The sequence below is a fragment of the Neodiprion lecontei genome, chromosome 5 (assembly GCF_021901455.1).
Source record: "Neodiprion lecontei isolate iyNeoLeco1 chromosome 5, iyNeoLeco1.1, whole genome shotgun sequence".
NCBI lineage: Eukaryota > Metazoa > Arthropoda > Insecta > Hymenoptera > Diprionidae > Neodiprion > Neodiprion lecontei.
In genome coordinates this window covers 8,519,657-8,537,514 of record NC_060264.1, presented here as the reverse complement: position 1 = coordinate 8,537,514, position 17,858 = coordinate 8,519,657, and the positions used below count along the sequence as shown (strand labels likewise).

General features: G+C 43.1%; 4 protein-coding genes across 4 annotated transcripts; 1 reads left to right on the top strand and 3 right to left on the bottom strand.

The window, feature by feature from the left end:
- Positions 1 to 337: 337 nt before the first annotated feature.
- On the bottom strand, positions 338 to 8,172 carry LOC124294635 (cuticle protein-like). Its single transcript, XM_046740727.1, has 3 exons — positions 7,947 to 8,172; positions 6,962 to 7,511; positions 338 to 733 (listed from the first exon to the last, which is right to left on the bottom strand). Exons 1-3 carry the CDS (start codon positions 8,139 to 8,141, stop codon positions 471 to 473), a joined length of 1,008 nt encoding a protein of 335 aa, XP_046596683.1. The 5' UTR covers positions 8,142 to 8,172; the 3' UTR covers positions 338 to 470.
- A 1,183-nt stretch (positions 8,173 to 9,355) lies between these two features.
- On the top strand, positions 9,356 to 11,218 carry LOC124294694. The gene has a single exon (XM_046741208.1). It carries the CDS (start codon positions 9,356 to 9,358, stop codon positions 11,216 to 11,218), a length of 1,863 nt encoding a protein of 620 aa, XP_046597164.1.
- Positions 11,219 to 11,398: 180 nt separating this feature from the next.
- On the bottom strand, positions 11,399 to 12,680 carry LOC107219102 (larval cuticle protein A2B-like). Its single transcript, XM_015657188.2, has 2 exons — positions 12,603 to 12,680; positions 11,399 to 12,079 (listed from the first exon to the last, which is right to left on the bottom strand). The coding sequence occupies exons 1-2, from the start codon at positions 12,612 to 12,614 to the stop codon at positions 11,468 to 11,470; spliced, it is 624 nt and encodes a 207-aa protein (XP_015512674.2). The 5' UTR covers positions 12,615 to 12,680; the 3' UTR covers positions 11,399 to 11,467.
- A 3,026-nt stretch (positions 12,681 to 15,706) lies between these two features.
- On the bottom strand, positions 15,707 to 17,176 carry LOC107219103 (larval cuticle protein A2B). The gene is made up of 2 exons (XM_015657189.2): positions 17,092 to 17,176; positions 15,707 to 16,391 (listed from the first exon to the last, which is right to left on the bottom strand). Exons 1-2 carry the CDS (start codon positions 17,101 to 17,103, stop codon positions 15,780 to 15,782), a joined length of 624 nt encoding a protein of 207 aa, XP_015512675.2. The 5' UTR covers positions 17,104 to 17,176; the 3' UTR covers positions 15,707 to 15,779.
- Between the last annotated feature and the right edge of the window lie 682 nt (positions 17,177 to 17,858).

Here is a 17,858-nt window from a genome sequence, read left to right as displayed (position 1 = left end):
AATCTGAGACGGCTAATTTTTTCCACTAGACTATGTTGGCAACACAGTAAAACCTACAGCGCTACAGTCGGCCGAACGCGAAACAAACTCAATCTCAAAAAAACATAACCTAACCCATGACCGTCGCACAAGTTCTTCTTTGAGGCTTCACTGTGCAAAATGGTCGTGCGGACTATTTGCAGAACGATTTTAGTGGTCAATTCGAAAATTCAATACCACACGGTGTTAGAAGCCCAGACTATATTTTCCTTAAATCGATATACGTATCCCTCCTTTGAGGAAAAGTTCCTATTTCACGAAGGTTACATACCGCTAGCGAGGAGTAATACACCAAGGATAAGTTTCAAGAGGATATATATGTATATTTACTGCCAATCTACCTTAAACATAATACCACGCAACGATACGCACACACATGACGATCCAGTAATTAACCAGGAGTATCCAACGAGTCTGGTACCATTTTCACCCTACCAATTGTACTCGGTTCCGAGGCCAGTGAAGGTGGCTCGAGCGACGTCGGGGGCGGCGGAATAAGCGACAACGGGACCGAGGTGAGCGTTGCCTGTGGGGGCTGCGTAAGCGGCGGAGAGAATCTTGGCGTCGTTGGTGAGCCGTGGGTCTGACTTCCGGACACTTGAGAAGGCCGTGTCGACAGCTTTGCTGTAGTGGGTGACGGCGCGGCTTCCGTCGAGAGACTTGACGGTGCTTTCGTGCGAGGATCCAACGGCGTGGTCGGCCGAGTACGAGGGCCCATAGGCGCCGCCCTGGCCCAAACTCGGCGCCGTCGCGTAGGCAACGGGCCCTGCATTGTAGGTCACGTGGGAGACGCTCGGCGCCGGTGAGTAAGGAGCGGAGTGGGAGTAGACGACTGTGGGGTTGCTTATGCGGACGTCCGATTTTCTCTGCGTCGAATACGGCGTCTCGATCGTCTTCGAGTAGGTCAATACCTGGGCTAGGTTTCCTGGGCCACGAAGGATGTTCGACGAGTCCGAGGTCAGCGATGGCGATGACACTTCCACCGAGTGCTCCGAGTTTCTCAGGTAATCACCGTTCGCTACTGCCACAATGGCGGCGAGGGCCACGAACTGAAATGAGAAACTGTTGGTTATTGATGTTTTTGTAGAAGGAGAATCGACGGACGAGCCACTTGGTTTCTCTTCGGGTGGAATACGAATCGTTCGTGCTATTGTTTACTTATAGGAATATTCAAGCCACTAAAAAACACCCGGATTTGAAAATTTGTATTCCTTTTTTTTCGAGGTAGTTCCTCATCGCGAGTAAGGGGGCATTTACAGGAATTTAAATTAATTTTTTTTTCATGCAGAAAACGTTGGAAACTTTTTTAGAGGTTTCAGGTATGCATTTCTTACATCTCTAAGAGTAACTTTGACTCATTAGATCTCAATTTAAATGTGTCAGGGTGATGTACAGAGTACAATTTTAATAGAGTGTAAGAGGTGACAATTCATTGCGCGCAAGGTTTTACACTTGATATTTGGAGCATAGAGTACGAATTTTTCTGGTATAATCTGCTTGAAAATACCCACAAATTGTCATATGATTTTTCAATAGATTTATTTAAAAAAAAAATACATCATATTTTAGAATTGTGACAAAAGATGAACCGTTTTTCATCATAAAATTTAGGGTATTTCAATCCCATGTGAGAATTTGGGCAAAATCATATGACAATGCGTGAAAAAAACTTAAAAAAACAACGCGTAAAAATTTCAGGTGAATTGGTCAGAGACTGTGGGAGAAATCTTGCGCGCAAGTTTGAAAAATCAAAAGTGAATGAAAATTCATTTAAAGTTTAAATTCTCAAAGAGTTGCAGTATGCAGACTCATACAGATTAAAGATTTTAGATCGCTAAAAATTTTTTTAGGCCACAATCGATACGGGCCCATTCAGAGGAGGGATGAAAGTGTACAAAAATGCAAAAACACCGAAAATCGAGTTATTTGTCAAAGGTGAAAAATAATTTGACCATGTTAGTTCTTGCTTCTGGAAATATCCAAGGAATCATGAAACAGCCGAATGAGAATATTTCTGAAAGATAGCTTTGATCACAGAAAATAATTTCCATCGTGATTGGTCGAAGAAAATCACTTGGATTTCGATTGAACAGTTTTTATACTGACATATTTTTGCCTCAATCGTGAAAATTACTCGCCAAAGATGTTACCAATATTTTTGAATTGTCGCGAATTGTTGAGGCAACTCAAAAAATTCTCAAATATAAGTATCACAAGTTTCGTCACGACGGTCAAACATGCTGGTTATGTCATAGATGATAAGCAAAATGCACCTACCTTGAACATTGTACAATTGGTTTATGGTGAAAACAGGCGAATGATAATCTAACGAGATACGGATCTACTTATATACCGAATGGATCGCTATTCTACTCCTACTTCTCAGCATTTTCGCTGTTACAATCAGGGGCGAGAACCTTCGGTAGGATTATCCGTCTACTTGTTGGAAATTGTGCAAGAAGCCAGGGCTTATTGTTAGACGGGTGCTGCACGGTGTTATTTGATACGCTTATAGAATATCTTGGCAAGGAGTAAGATAATGTCACAAGAAACGCCGATTAGTGGGAATGTTACTTGCATAAACGCTGTGTATAAGTGGAGCAATCAGAACTCGCCAAGTGGCGAATTTGTTTTCAACAGATTTCGTAATATTATTTACTTCGCATAAAGTATGAACAAAAAAAAAGGCTCACACCTTTCGCTGTTTAATATTGATTGATTAGTTGATTTCAAAAACGTAAACATATTTCGCTGCAAGGTACAGCTGGCTATAATATAATCGCTGTAATACTTGGAGCGTGGATTTATGTAGAAGTAAAATTCTTGTTATGACATACAGGAAAAAAACATTGAAAATAAGCATAAGAACATTTGGATTATTGATAGGCAGCGTTCTTTTTGCAAACTCCATATTTTCGATCTCCTCGGACATTCCGTAGTTATTCTGATCGTTGATTATGACTTCAGATTTGGCGAGCTTACCAATATGAGAGAACATCTCAGTTCAGATATTATAGACTGATGTTCACATATTCTACTTAGCGGTGTTTCCGCGATGACTCAGTAGAAAATTTAAATCGTTCACAAATGGCATAGGTATAAAATGATATCCTATCAAGGATCGATAAGACGAAATTGTCCCTGCAGAACGCGGATGAAGTGAATATGATCTGCAGTTTACAGTTGTTTTCTAAATGGTAAGACGTGTATGGAGAAATTAATTGTTTTCTGTGTTATAGCAACGTTTTTTGAATCAATCATGTGAAAATGAAAGAAGCGTTTTCCATCTCACAATTAGGTACGTATCGATTACAAGAAAAGCTTTCTTTTTTTTAATGTAAATTCAAGTGCTCAATTCGGGAAATTTATCTTGTATACCTACATTATATTTATAATTTAAATTAGAGGGCTTGAATCGGCGATCATTGGGGGAATTTGAAAAAACGATTTCAATACGCACAGCCATTATATCATAACAGAGTAACTTGGCATTAGATATGAACAAGATATTTGAGCACATCCCTGTACACATCGCGTCGCATTTTCTTGATAACATTTCACATTTTCCGAATCGTTGACAGCTGGGATATGAATATTCTATCGAACGTGGATAACAGGACATTACGTACACGAGACGTGGCGAAATCAGATAGCGCAATACCCACACCGCATGTTGTGTTATACAGTCAAGTGTTATATTCAAAATGTTTGTCACTCTATTCTGGAATTTTGATCGGTGCAGACAGTATGACAAAGTTGATTTTTTGTGTTATTACGATGCTCATCTCAGTCAATGATGCTGGTCGAGCTCAGGAAACGGAGAAAATAAATTTTCCATCAAACTTCCTACTGCAAAATATACCCAGATACGAGGATTGCATTACGAACGAGTTCAAAATTTTCTTGCTTCAGGTGGCGAAGAATCAATCTAAGCAGTCTACAATAAACGTTGTCTTGTCAGATAGGAGCTGTCTGATCTGTGACGGAATTTTTGGTGAACTAATGAAGGTATCCGCTCAGACGTTTTTGACGGTTGACTTTGCATCCACCGATGACTCCAATGCCGAACAAAACACAGGGATCGCTTCCAGCGTCGGTTACTATAAATCTCTCACGTTTCTGATGACCAACGTTGGAGAGTTTCTTGAAAAGTTTGCCAAACTTCGTCTGAAGTATGCGTGGAATCCGAGAGCTCAGCACCTGATTTTCACCGTGATAAAACCGACCATCGATGAGCTAGAGATGGTTTTTAACGAGTGCTGGACTCACAGGGTCCTCAACGTTGCGGTGATGGTCTACAATCGAGAACAAGCTTACACCTACAATCCATACAACAAGGATCGTCTTCAGGTGGAAGAAGTGGTTGATTGGTCGGGAATGTTCTACGATAAACTTCGCAATACGAACGGGCGTCTGATCAAGGCTAAGTACATCCCATATTCTGGTGATAACGTGGTTAAGTGGGTAGAGAAAGAAAGAAGATTCGAAATATTCGCTAGAGATTTTGGTTACGCTAATGCATTCTACAAGGCAATGAATGCCACCCCAGGTTTCATCAATCTCACGCAAAGCCATATTCTCTTGTACAAAAACTTCTCATATTTGAACGAAATCTGGGTAAACCATGAATTCGAAGGTTTCGAATTGTGGCTTAATTATTTTCCAGATGCTTTCAAGTTTGAAAAACGAATTGAACATTCTTATCCCGTGCTTAGAGATGACGTCCGCATCATGGTGCCAAAAAGCGGTATGAAAACACCGAGTCTGCTCGAGCCCTTCGACCAAGTTACATGGATTTGTGTGCTGATTACTCTTGTAGTCTTCTCTGGTTATCTCTATATATTCAACAAGCTCCGGGGTATCATTGAAAATGCTCTATTCCGTACTCTAAGCGTCTTTTTGGGTATGGGCATGGCCAACAGGCGCCAAGAACTGGTGCAAAAATTCACCTTCACGATGTTGACGACGTTCTCTTTGCTGATTCTGAATGCTTACCAGGGTTCGTTGTACAGCGCACTGGCTACCGTATCTCATTATCCTGAAATCAACACATTGACTGAGCTTTACCAACGTACAAGAACGGTCCACACTGTGCTGAACGTCGCCGTGGTTCTTCGCGAAAGTGAGCCCGGTTTGACGGTGCTTCCCTTCGACCATATTGGGTATAACGTGTACATGGAAAGCCATCGCTACGAGGCCTACGCCTTTCCGAACAGCATGGCTGAGTTGGCGGTCAGGCAAAAGTCTCTCTCAGAGAATGGTGTACCATTTTACCACATCATGAAGGAGTACTCCCTGCCGGGCTTCGTCGCTTATACGTTTCCTTACGGGTCACCGTACCTTGACAAACTTGACAGAGTTGTTTTGGCTTGCAAAGAGGCTGGCTTAGATGAATACTGGAAATCGGAGGCTGTCCTGCAAGACACGCTGTCGGAAACGGGCGTAAAGTATATAGCCGATGAGAAACCAGTGAGGAGATTGTCCCTGGAGACGCAGAAAATGGCATTTTACATTTTTGGAGTTGGACAGCTTGTTAGCCTCTGCTGCTTTGTTGCGGAAATTTACTGGCACGGCCAATTAGACATCTCGCGGAAACGTCGCTATGATTAGTCGCTATGATGCAGTTAGTCGCTGTTGACGCCTAATAAATCAACCAACTCTGTTTATTGTTATTGAGTGAGCGTGAACGTAGATGAATCGTAGTAGATACTCAGAAAAAAACTGAGCTGTTAGCGTTGAAGTGTATAGTGAGGTTTTTTATGTTTGTATATGGGGTAGTTCAAATGAGAGTTTACTTTTCAGTCAAAGAAAATTCACAAGACGTTTTAGTGTTCGAGGGAAATTGATTTTGTTAGTTTTTCGTTAAAATCGATGACTTGCAATTTCCAAAAAATTAGGATAAACTTATTTTCAACCAATTTACGCAAAAACACAATTTTATTTCCTCTACGAGTTTGTTTTACTAAGTGCACAGTTTTCGAGATGTGAAAGATAAAACCTAAAATATTTATACCTAAAGGGCGAGCAGGAAAAATCCAAAATAATTACAGAATGCACGTTTGGTGCAGTGAAAGTAAGGTAAAAATCGGCGAGCAATTTGGCGAGGGTCAGGGTCAAAACTTGTTCACTTTCGTTTGAACAACGCCATATACATTCTTGCTATCAATCTCTATTTTATTCATGACTTACTTCTTTCTTTTAAAATTGTTATAATAGTTAACATTATATTCCTACATGTATATGTATAGCCGAATTCTTTTCACACTGAAATCTAAGATCCAAATATTCGAATTAACACTCCATCTCTCTTGTATCGACGAAACAATTTTGTCTATTCAGCGACATGTTTTTTAATTGTTCAATTTAAAGACCATTATACAATTATCTGCAAGCACATGCGCTCTTCTGAAATACTGCCGAAGGGTGTATTCGCGATCATCACTCGAATGTGAATAGCTAGCAATGCGAATGTTATCAACTTGTAACTACGAATAAATTCAATGATATTATATATTTATCCCCGATTAGAAATTCAGTTAACAAATCGAGATGTAAGTGACAGTCCATAACAATCGATTTCTATCTGTACGAACTTACATATTCACAGTGGTAGCGAAAACTATCAATTTGATTGCGACTATTCGCAACGGTATTCATAATCAGTGAAATTGGTCTCATTGTTATGCAACAAAATACATATATCTGCCTAAAATCGTCAAGAGCGTAAAGAAACGAGAACATGAAATAAATAGAGGACAAACAACGACAAGTATGTAAGTGTATCTCGTTTTATTTAAAAAACTATACACTCTTAAATATTACTTGTTACAAAAAAGTTCGGCCTAATGATGGTAAGCGTAGGCGGGGGCGGCGTAGTTGACATGAGCCGTGGGGGCAGCGTACGCTGAGTAGGAAAGGGGGGCGGCGTACTTGGCGATGGGTGCACCATAGGTGGAGTACGTCAGGGGAGCGGCGTACTTGGCAACGGGGGCGGCGTACGCAGAGTAAGCCAGGGGGGCGGCGTACTTGGCGACGGGGGCGGCGTAGGCGAGTGGAGCAGCGACCTTGGCGACGACGGGGGCGGCGACGGCCTTGACGGCGACGGCAGCTCCCTCTTTGCGGACGACGGCGTTGAAGCCGTTAACGGGGTCGGCGGTGTAGTCGACGATGCGTCGGGTTCCGTCAGCTTCGATGAGCGAGTATCCCCCCTGGACGACGTCACCGTTGCGGGTCTCGTGCTGCTGCTTGTTGTCCCCGGTTATCGAGTCCTGGACGTCGTAGGAGTAGCTGTACTGGGGGTTGGGGTCGTAGTCAGCGTCGACGGTTTTGGTGACCACGGCCTTGGCGATGGGAGCGGCATAGCCGTAAGCTGGGGCGGCGTAGCCGTAGGCGGGGGCGGCGTGGTAGGCGAGGGGGGCGGGGGCCAGAACTCCAGCGTTGGCGGCGGCCACGAGGGCGAAAAGGGTGATGAACTGGAAGCGGAAGGGTCTTTGTTATTAATCTATTCTGAGTTTCGCGATTTCTTAATCGTTTGATTCTACATTTGCAAGTCATCTGTGATCCGGAAACGAAATATAATCTCGAAATCTGAACTCCACGTCTTGGATAGTCAAGTTGATGATATTGTCAGCTCGTTGAGTAGTTACTACAGATGTATTTTATACGGATGAAAGTCTCATTACAATTTATCGTTGTAATATTGAACTGACGACGTCACTACGACGACTTTCACAAAGCATGTAAATAATATTCGATAGGTAAACGGTTATATCTCTATTTAATTTTGAGTTTGCATAATAATTGCTTTAGAATCTTGACTAGAGAAACACGTCCAACAGACAGAAAATGAAATCAAAGATACTGAATGATTATGGATCAATGATGACAAAGGCTCGAAAATCACTCACCTTGAATGCCATGGCTGCTGTAATGTCCTGTGGATTACTGATACAGTTCTGAGTTGTGGTAAGTCTTTTATACCGTCGAAAAGAACCGGAGAATTTTTCATCCCGAGGCCGCGCCCCACTCAGACGTTCGCCCAAAACTGAATTCACATCCTCTTTCTCTTTTGCCAATGAATTGTCGCAACAGTTTTGCTCCATCCCCTCCACATTATGCTCTTGCACTCGTATAGTTACCGTAAAGCTTCAATTTTTACGCCGGACATAACATCTGCACTGCCACGCATCATATGATCTAACCGTTATGCTTTAAAACTAATATCATTCTAGAGTCGTCGATCACAATGTCACGTTCATAGTACTAACGGCTAACGGATAGGCAAAGGTTTACGTGTTCAATGAATCTAGTTCTAGTTATTCTAAGTATAAAGTAATTATAATTACTAGTTTGTCTATGGAAAAATTTTTCGATAAAATTGATAAGGAGAATATGACTTTGAAACTTGTACCTTGGATTGAAAACTTAGGTGGATTTGGACTTTTTCTCGACTTCAGGCACAATCATTTTTCGGAAATTGGAACCTGGGATCCTCCAATAAATTGGATTCGATATCCTGCCCTGTCTTCACTTGGATGTGAAAACCTTGCATTACGTTTAGGTGAAACCATTTTGAATAGGTCCAGCACACCATTTCTTCATTCTTGACATTGCAGTGCAACGAAAGCAGGTTATAGTTTACCTAACCGTATTTGGACACAAATGAGTTTGGTTCTGATAATTGACCTGTGCCTCTAAATAATCTGTAATGGATGAACAGAGCTCGGCAAAGATCATGTGCACGATCAACTATGGGTGTATTGATGGTTTCCATAAAACTCTAGAAAAAGTTAAAAAAAAAAAAAATGGATCACAAGATCCAGAAGTTTCTGGAAACGAAGAATGATACAGGAGTGCAAACAAATTGTATACTCCTCATTTTAATGGAAATTTCATTTTAATCTCAATTGCATTGACAATGCATCGCACACGTATGGTGCTTGCCGGTTTGTACGAGAATACTTATACGCTGACGCAGATCAACGAAGCTAAGTGGATTTACTCACTGGGTTGTTAGTCAAATATTACCGTAACGCAATGGATGATTTCTCGCAGAAATTATTACTGTATTTTAGCATGGTAGACGACTCATTCCATGCTTTTACTGATAAAGTATCATTACACTTCCCAAATCGCTACAATTGGTTATGCAAATATTCCGTCGAGTGTCGGTAACGCCTGATTGTACACTCTCAAAAGGTGGTGAAAGTAAACATAATCAGATGTCGAGATATTTGTATCTACTCGGTCATGTCATCCAATTTCGTACCTAGAAAAGTGTTTATTTCACTTCGGACTATCGAACAGTGAGGTAGATATGTGCAGAATCATTTTTGGTGTTATTGCCACGATTTCTGTTGCTGTTCTTCTAATCGAGAAATCTGAAGAAGGAAAGTCTCCATTGAGATCTTCGTTTTACGGAACATTAGAGTACGAGGATGATTTAACGGACAACTATGAAGTTTTATTGTTGGAATTGGCAAAGCGTCAGTCTGCAAAGTCGACGGTAAACGTTGTTTTGTCACATCAAGGTTGCTCAGTTTGTGACAGTGTTTTGGCAGAGCTAATGAATGCATTGGCCCAAACGTACTTGACCTTTAATCTTGAGTCCACCGGCGATTCGATTGACGAGAAAAATACTGGGCTGATTTCAAGCGTGGGGAAGTTCAGGTCAGTCATATTCCTGACAGTGAACGTTCCTGATTTCTTTCACAAATTTTCCAAACTTCGTTTGAAATATGCGTGGAACCCAAGAGCTGAGCATTTGATTTTTGCTGTAATAAAACCGAACGCAGATGAGCTGGAGATGGTTTTTAACGAGTGCTGGATTCACCGAGTACTCAATTGCGCAGTGATTGGCCATAATCGAGAACAAGCTTACACCTACAATCCATACCTCAATCATCGTCTTGAGATGCGGGAAGTGGTGGATTGGTCAGGAATGTTCTACGACAAGCTCCGCAACATGAACGGTCACTCGATTCGGTCCAAGTACATTCCGTACTCTGGCAGCGGCTTGGTGAAGTGGGTAAAAGAAGAGAGGGTGTTCAAAATTTTCGGTACAGATTTTGGCCACGCGAAAGCAGTCTACAAGGCCATGAACGCTACTTCAAGTTCCATCAATGTGACGGAAGCCCAATTTCTATCCTACCAAAACTTTACATATCGTTACGAAAGGTGGGCGGACCATCAATTCGGTGGTTCCGAAATGTGGCTCAATTATATGCCATATGGCACAAAATTTAAAGAACGAATCGAACGTTCGTATCCGGTGGCTAGAGGAGATATCCGAATTCTGGCGCCAAAGAGCAGCATTAAAATGCCAAGTCTGCTCGCGCCCTACAATAAAGCTACATGGATTTGCGTGCTGACTACTCTCGCAGTCTTTTCTATTTATTTGCACATATTTAATAAGCTCCGGGGAATCATTGATAATGCTCTTCTTCGAACCCTAGGCGTTTTCCTGGGTATGGACTTGATGAATGGGCGCCAAGAACTGGTGCAAAGGTTTACCTTCGCGATGTTAATGCTATTCTCTCTGCTCATCCTGAACGCGTACCAGGGTTCATTGTACAGCGTATTGGCTACCTCGTCTTATCATCCCGAAATCGATACGCTGCCTCAACTCCACCAGCGGACCAAATCACTGTGGGCTTTACAGAACATCGCCGTGCATCTTCCGAGGCAAGAGCTGGGCTTGAGGGTGTTCACCTTCGACACTGTGGCCTATGTGGATTACATGGCGACCCACCGTGACGAGGCTTACGCCTTTTCGAATACAATGGCCGACTACATTTCCAGGCGAAAGATCCTCTCGGAAAATGGTGTGCCCTTTTACCACATTATGAAGGAGTATTTCATACCGGGTTTCAGGGTGTACTTCTTGCCTTACGGCTCGCCGTACCTTGAAAAAATCGACAGAATTGTTCTTGCTTGCAATGAGGCTGGCCTGAGTGAATACTGGAAGGAGGAGAGTTACTTCCAGGACATACTGACAGGGGATACGATGATCTCTACATCCGCGGAGAGACCGCTAAAGAAATTGTCTCTCCACACCCAGCTGATGAGCTTTTACATTTGGGGGGCTGGGCTCTTTACAAGCCTCTGCTGCTTCATTGCAGAGATTTACTTTTACCACGATCTGAAGAAGGGTGCGTCGAGACAGCCGGCCACGCGGTAATGAGGCCATGGATTAGATTCGGTCTGCGTTTACGGTTAATCATTAGATATCCATGACTATAATTATCTAAATGTGATCTTTTAAAATTTCTTCCCCCTTCCGTGTGCCGTTTGTGTGTGAGTATACGGAACATGCGAATATAAAATAAAGGGAAAACGAATTGATGTTGAACACTGACAATTTCATGGTATCTCATTTTATTTGGAAACTATGCAGTCTTAAACAATACTAATTACAAGAAGGTTCGACCTAATGATGGTAAGCGAAGGCGGGGGCGGCGTAGTTGACATGAGCCGTGGGGGCAGCGTACGCTGAGTAGGAAAGGGGGGCGGCGTGAGCGACGGCGGGGGCGGCGTAGGTCACGTGGGCAGCGGGGGCGGCGTAAGAGAGGGGAGCGTGAGCGACGGGGGCGGCGTAGGCGAGGGGGGCGTGGGCGACGGGGGCGGCGTACTTGGCGACGACGGGAGCGGCGACGGTCTTGACGGCGACGCCGGCGGGTTCCTTGTGGACGACGGCGTTGAATCCGTTGACGGGATCGGCGGTGTAGTCGACGGTGCGTCGGGTTCCGTCGGACTCGATGAGGGAGTAGCTACCCTGGACGACGTCGCCGTCGCGGGTCTCGTGCTGCTGCTTGTTGTCCCCGGTTATCGAGTCCTGGACGTCGTAGGCGTAGCTGTACTGGGGATGAGCGTCGTGATCGGCGTCGACGGTCTTCGCGACCACCGCCTTGGCTAAGGGAGCCGAGGCGTAGCCGTAAGCTGGGACGGCGTGAGCGTAGGCGGGGGCGGCATGGTAGGCCAGGGGGGCGGGCGCCAGAACTCCGGCGTTGGCGGCGGCCACGAGGGCGAAGAGAGCGACGAACTGGAAGCGGAAGGAGGTCTGTTAGCGATGTATTTTTGTAAGTTCTAATTTATGAATATAATATTGTCCATAAATATAAACTCTACGTTGTCGACTAGAAAACTTGATTAAAAAACAGTTGAATATACATTTTCTACGGATGGAATGATATTCTGATAGCTGTTTTGATATGGAAAGCACTACAGGCTTGCTTTTGAAATAATAGAGTCATTAGCGCCACAAAACTCTGATTGCAATTAATAGTTGCGATGCGAACTGTGATATCATGGCGTCAAAAAATAGGCACATTCGAAAAGCATGTCAATGATATACGACTGTTGAACGGTTATATTTCTAATGAATATCTCTTCTGCACGATAATGTCTTCAGAATATTTACTGGAATTTTTTTTTCAGCGGTGATGAATTAAAACCTGGTGATAAAGTATAAATTGTTCGGTTGTGTACGTATTACGGTAGTTTGTTGGGACAAAAATACTGATTGACGCTGGATCGACGACGACACAGGCGTGCAAATCGCTCACCTTGAATGCCATGGCTGCTGTATCGTCTGCTGGATTACTGATACAGCTCAGTGTTGTGGTAGGTCTTTTATACCGTCGAATCGAACCGGAATTTTTCAACGCAAGGCCGCGCCCCTCTCAGCCGTTCACCCAAAACTGGATATGTATCCTCTTTTCCATTCTCCGCGCGGATAGGAGTCTTTCTCTATCCCCTCTTCGTTAACAGTGCCTGCGTGGTTACCCTGCAGCTTGAATTCTTTTGCGTGAGATAATATTCACACTGTTAGGCGTAGACACAATGCAATCGTTACGCCTAATAATTGACTTGGGAGTCAGTACTTATAGTATCACGTTGAAATCAACAAGGACTTGTACCTGTCGTTGATAGTTCAGTGATCCTGATTAAGCATCGTAGCTAAAGCAGTTGACTATTTTCCGGATGGTGAAACTGATACTTATTTGGAATTGATAGGTGGGATTTGACTTTGAAATTTGGCGCTCGTATCGAAAATTGCAGTTGATTTGGACTTTGAATTAAATTAGGGTGTAATCATTTGTCTCGGACTGTACCCTCGGTTTTTACGGTGCCTTGGAGTGTAAGCTTTATTTAGATAAAATGATCTCGATAAGCTACAGCACATCATAATTTTGGTTCTACATATGATAGTGAGCAAAAATATGATGCAAAGAATTCAATTATGTAAAACTTAAATGAGCTTAAACCTTATTACTGATTTACAAAAGTATCAAATCTCATGGATGAAGAGAATAAGTGAAAAACACATTTTGGATTGACTATATCAATTGGTAATTAACTAATAGTTTTTATGAAAATCATCCAAATAATAAATAACGGTAGAGAAATACTGGAAAATTTCACAGTGTGACTGTAGCTTTATAAGACAATATGCTGCTTGCACGGCACGACAAGGATACGTAGATTTATTCACACTGAGAATAGTAGTCAAACATTGTCTCAACTCATTGCATGCTTTTGTTGAAAAAGTATGATTACACTTCCCAAATCGCTAGAATTGGTGTGCAAATATTCCGTCGAGTGTCAGTAACGCTTGATTGTACACTCTGAAAACTTGGTGAAAGTAAACATAATCAGATGTCGAAATATATCTATCCAATACGTCATGTCACCTATTTCTATACCTGATAAAATGTTCATTTCACTCAAGGCTGTCGAAGAGGTGAAAGTCGATGTATGCAAAATTATTTTTGGTATTGTTGCAACATTTTCGCGTACAGTTTTTCAAGCCGAGGTAGCCGAAGGGAGAAGTTCCTGGTCAGATTCTTCATTCTACGGAATTGCTGTTCAATAGAAGGATGACTTCAGCCAAACTTTCATTGCTTTGCATCAATCCCAGAAGTTTACAATGAACATTATTCTGTCACACAGAGGCTGCTCAATTTGTGAAAGTATTCTGGGTGAGCTAATGAAGGCGGCTGTTCCTTGTTAAACATTCTTGACGTTGAATCTTAAGACCACTAACTCAATTGCTGACGAAAATATTTGGCACTGGTCTCAAACCTGGGTCAGTCATATTCATGATGATTAATGTTTGTGGTTTTTTTTACCAATTTGCCAAACTTCGGTTGATATTCGCGTGGAATCCAAGAGCTGAACATCTCATTTTCACAGTCTTCAAATCAAACGACACTGGGCTGGAAAGAAATATGGAATGCTCAAAAATTTAGCGAAGTCAACATCGAACAAACCGAATCCAGTTACTCCATATATCGAGAAGATATTATGATTTTGGCACCCATAGTGACATCAGATCGCCAAGTCTGCTCAAGCCGTACAGTGAAAGGTAGTATTCTTCGTCAACTTTTATGTTCTCAAAAAGTTCCGTGGGATCGTTGACGTTTTTCTGCGGAACAGCCTAACCAGGAGGCGCCAAAGAATTGTGGAAAAGCTGCCGATGTTGAGTGACTACCAAGGTGAGCTGTGCAGTGCATTGGCCACCATGTCTTATTATCCGAAAATCTATCTACGGCGTTAACTTCACTAACTAACAAGAAGGTTTGGCACTATATAGAGCATCGCAAACTTCTTTAAAGGTCACGAAGCAATTTCAGGGTAGTTTACTTAGATACTACCGCTAATTATAACCAAGTACATGAGAACCCAACGTCACCAAGCATAATTAGCCTTTTTGAATAACTTGGCGCACCGTACAGCCAAGTTGCTACAGTGTTTAGTACTTCCGTATCGTTCATCGTATCTCGACTAACTCGAGAGACTTGTTTTGGTGAGCAAGGAGGTTGGCCTGGTGCAACATAGAGAGGGGGAAGATGACTTGCAAGAATTTCTGTTGGAGTGAATCGTGCACCATAACGTAGCTGAAGACAAACAGTTGCAGCAATTGTCCCTAGACTAGAGCTTGGATTTTTTCGGGTAACCGGATTAACCGAATAACCCAGATCCACCGGATCGAACGCTTCAAGCTGGGATACTCGGATAATCCGAATAGTTTGAGTACGAAGTATTCCAACACTTACAGCACTTGATTCATTTGGATATTTAAACTATTCGTATAAAACGGATAGTTTGGTTTCCTGCCTGGGATTCGTGTTAAAATAGTTGTACTGCAAGTACTACAGCCACGTGTTAGTTATAACTACTATCATATGTATAGCGGAGCGTTGGAATTTCACACAGGCAATTTGTGCTGGTTATTCTGGAAACTGAATTTTCACAGCATTTTTTTCATTACATTGTTTAACGATTGTGCGAAACAATATTTGATCTTCAAATAATTTGTATAATGGTAAAATTCTGTGTTGCTAGATTCTGAAATATGCATGGACATTATGCTTCTAGGAGGATACGTATTTAAGGTATACCTTTTTATATTCTCAAATATGGAATGCGTAAGAAAAGATCAGTTACCATTCTTGAATACGGTATCAGAAAATTTACCATATTATGGATGAAATATTGATCTAGACTGCTTGAGCAATTATTTTACGGAACAATATATCGACACGAATGAAATGCCTGGTTGTTAATAGTGGGTTTTCAAATAATTTTTTAGTAAAATCAATCATATCCGGTCTGACAATGAATGTGCAACTATACGAAACTCGTCGATAAAACAAACAATTACACGTACATGATAAGTATTTCGTTTTTATTTAAAAACTATTCACTTTTAAATATTACTAGTTACAAAAAAGTTCGGCTTAATGATGGTAAGCGTAGGCGGGGGCGGCGTAGCTGACATGAGCCGTGGGGGCAGCGTACGCTGAGTATGAAAGGGGGGCGGCGTGAGCGACGGCGGGGGCGGCGTAGGTCACGTGGGCAGCGGGGGCGGCGTAAGAGAGGGGAGCGTGAGCGACGGGGGCGGCGTAGGCGAGGGGGGCGTGGGCGACGGGGGCGGCGTACTTGGCGACGACGGGAGCGGCGACGGTCTTGACGGCGACGCCGGCGGGTTCCTTGTGGACGACGGCGTTGAATCCGTTGACGGGATCGGCGGTGTAGTCGACGGTGCGTCGGGTTCCGTCGGACTCGATGAGGGAGTAGCTACCCTGGACGACGTCGCCGTCGCGGGTCTCGTGCTGCTGCTTGTTGTCCCCGGTTATCGAGTCCTGGACGTCGTAGGCGTAGCTGTACTGGGGATGAGCGTCGTAATCGGCGTCGACGGTCTTCGCGACCACCGCCTTGGCTAAGGGAGCCGAGGCGTAGCCGTAAGCTGGGACGGCGTGAGCGTAGGCGGGGGCGGCATGGTAGGCCAGGGGGGCGGGCGCCAGAACTCCGGCGTTGGCGGCGGCCACGAGGGCGAAGAGGGCGACGAACTGGAAGTGGAAGGAGGTCTGTTAGCGATGTATTTTCAGTCTCCCGATTTCTTATTTTTCTGACGTTATTTGCAAATAATGTGTGAATCACGAATGAAATATTGTCTACAAATCGGTAATGAGCCTTATGTCTTCAATAGATGATTTTTTGTTGGCATCGTAAAATTTCCCAGTTACAAAAATCAACAACAATTGTGTCGATGAAGATTCATCAACAGCTTACATACATAATCAGTTAGATATCCAATTTTTTGATAGTTACTACGATACATAGACATTCAATGTTATGACACGTCATTTCTGTAGATTCAATTTACGACGAGGATAACTCCGCGGTCTCGGTTCTAAACCGAGACAATGGCCAGAGATATTCAATTCGGATCTGAATCTATTGTCCCGAGACGAACTACGACGTCGATACGGTAACAATACACTTTCACAAATGTCATGAATATTATAAATCTTTGAACGACGTTCTATTTCCCATCACGGTATGTACATCGTGTTACTCTGTTCAGTAGGTTGCGTAGAACCTTGACACAAAAAAAAACACTTCCAACGAACAAAGTTGAAAAGTAACCGTAAAATAATGTCCGCCTCGATTCCTAACAACGTCATACAGTTCCAGCGGATGAAAAATATCTCATCCTGATTCAGACTGGATTGACGATTACTATACAGGCATGCGGTAATTGCTCACCTTGAATGCCATGGCTGCTGTACTGTCTTGTGGATGACTGATACTGTCCACAGCACCGCCAGGGCTTTTATACCATCGAAACGAAGCGGAGAATTTTAACGCTGCGAGGCCGCGCCCCTCGCTGACGTTCACCCAAAACCGAATACATACCTCCTCTTTCTCTCTCCCTCTCTCTGTATCACACACATTCACTTCACCGATCTTTCACTCTCCCTGGATCTTTCTCCTCCCCTCCTCGTTATCTCCTACGTTCATGGTTAACCTGGACCTTGGATTCAGCCTCCCGGGTGACATAATTCCACTGTCAACCGCTGGACACAATGCAACCGGTACGCTTCGAGATCTACGTCTCCTTGGAGTCACCGATCCATTCGTCGCAACATCCTATTCGTCACATCCACGCGCGACAGAATTTGGGTCAATTCTTATTCGCACTCCGAAGTGATCGAACTTCGGCTTTCCACCGTTCGGATCACTTAACCGTGAGCAGCGATATTCGGAAGAAGTTAAACTCGGAAGGCAAATCATCACATTCCTTTTGTGGCAGTGAAGTTACTCTATGAAAAGTATCGTAATCGTTAAATCATTTCGATATCACCTTAACCAGCGAATCAGAGCCGTGATAAAAATCTGTAACGAGTACCCATATTGTCAAGCAGATCTGCATAAGGCGCGAACGAAATCGAAATGTTTTAATTTTCCTATGAATTGGGTCGATCTAATACATCTCGAAGGCACTTTGGAAGGACTTTGTCACGCTAGTCGTA

What these genes read in the sequence shown, in the direction of transcription:
- LOC124294635 (XM_046740727.1), bottom strand. Translation starts at nt 8,141, where the DNA reads ATGGAGCAAAACTGTTGCGACAATTCATTGGCAAAAGAGAAAGAGGAT. An exon ending in CAGCAGCCATGGCATTCAAG is followed by an intron (nt 7,512 to 7,946) that starts GTGAGTGATTTT and finishes TTCCGCTTCCAG; the next exon opens with TTCATCACCCTTTTCGCCCT. An exon ending in ACCCATCGCCAAGTACGCCG is followed by an intron (nt 734 to 6,961) that starts CCCCCCTTTCCT and finishes ACTCGGCCGACC; the next exon opens with ACGCCGTTGGATCCTCGCAC.
- LOC124294694 (XM_046741208.1), top strand. Translation starts at nt 9,356, where the DNA reads ATGTGCAGAATCATTTTTGGTGTTATTGCCACGATTTCTGTTGCTGTT.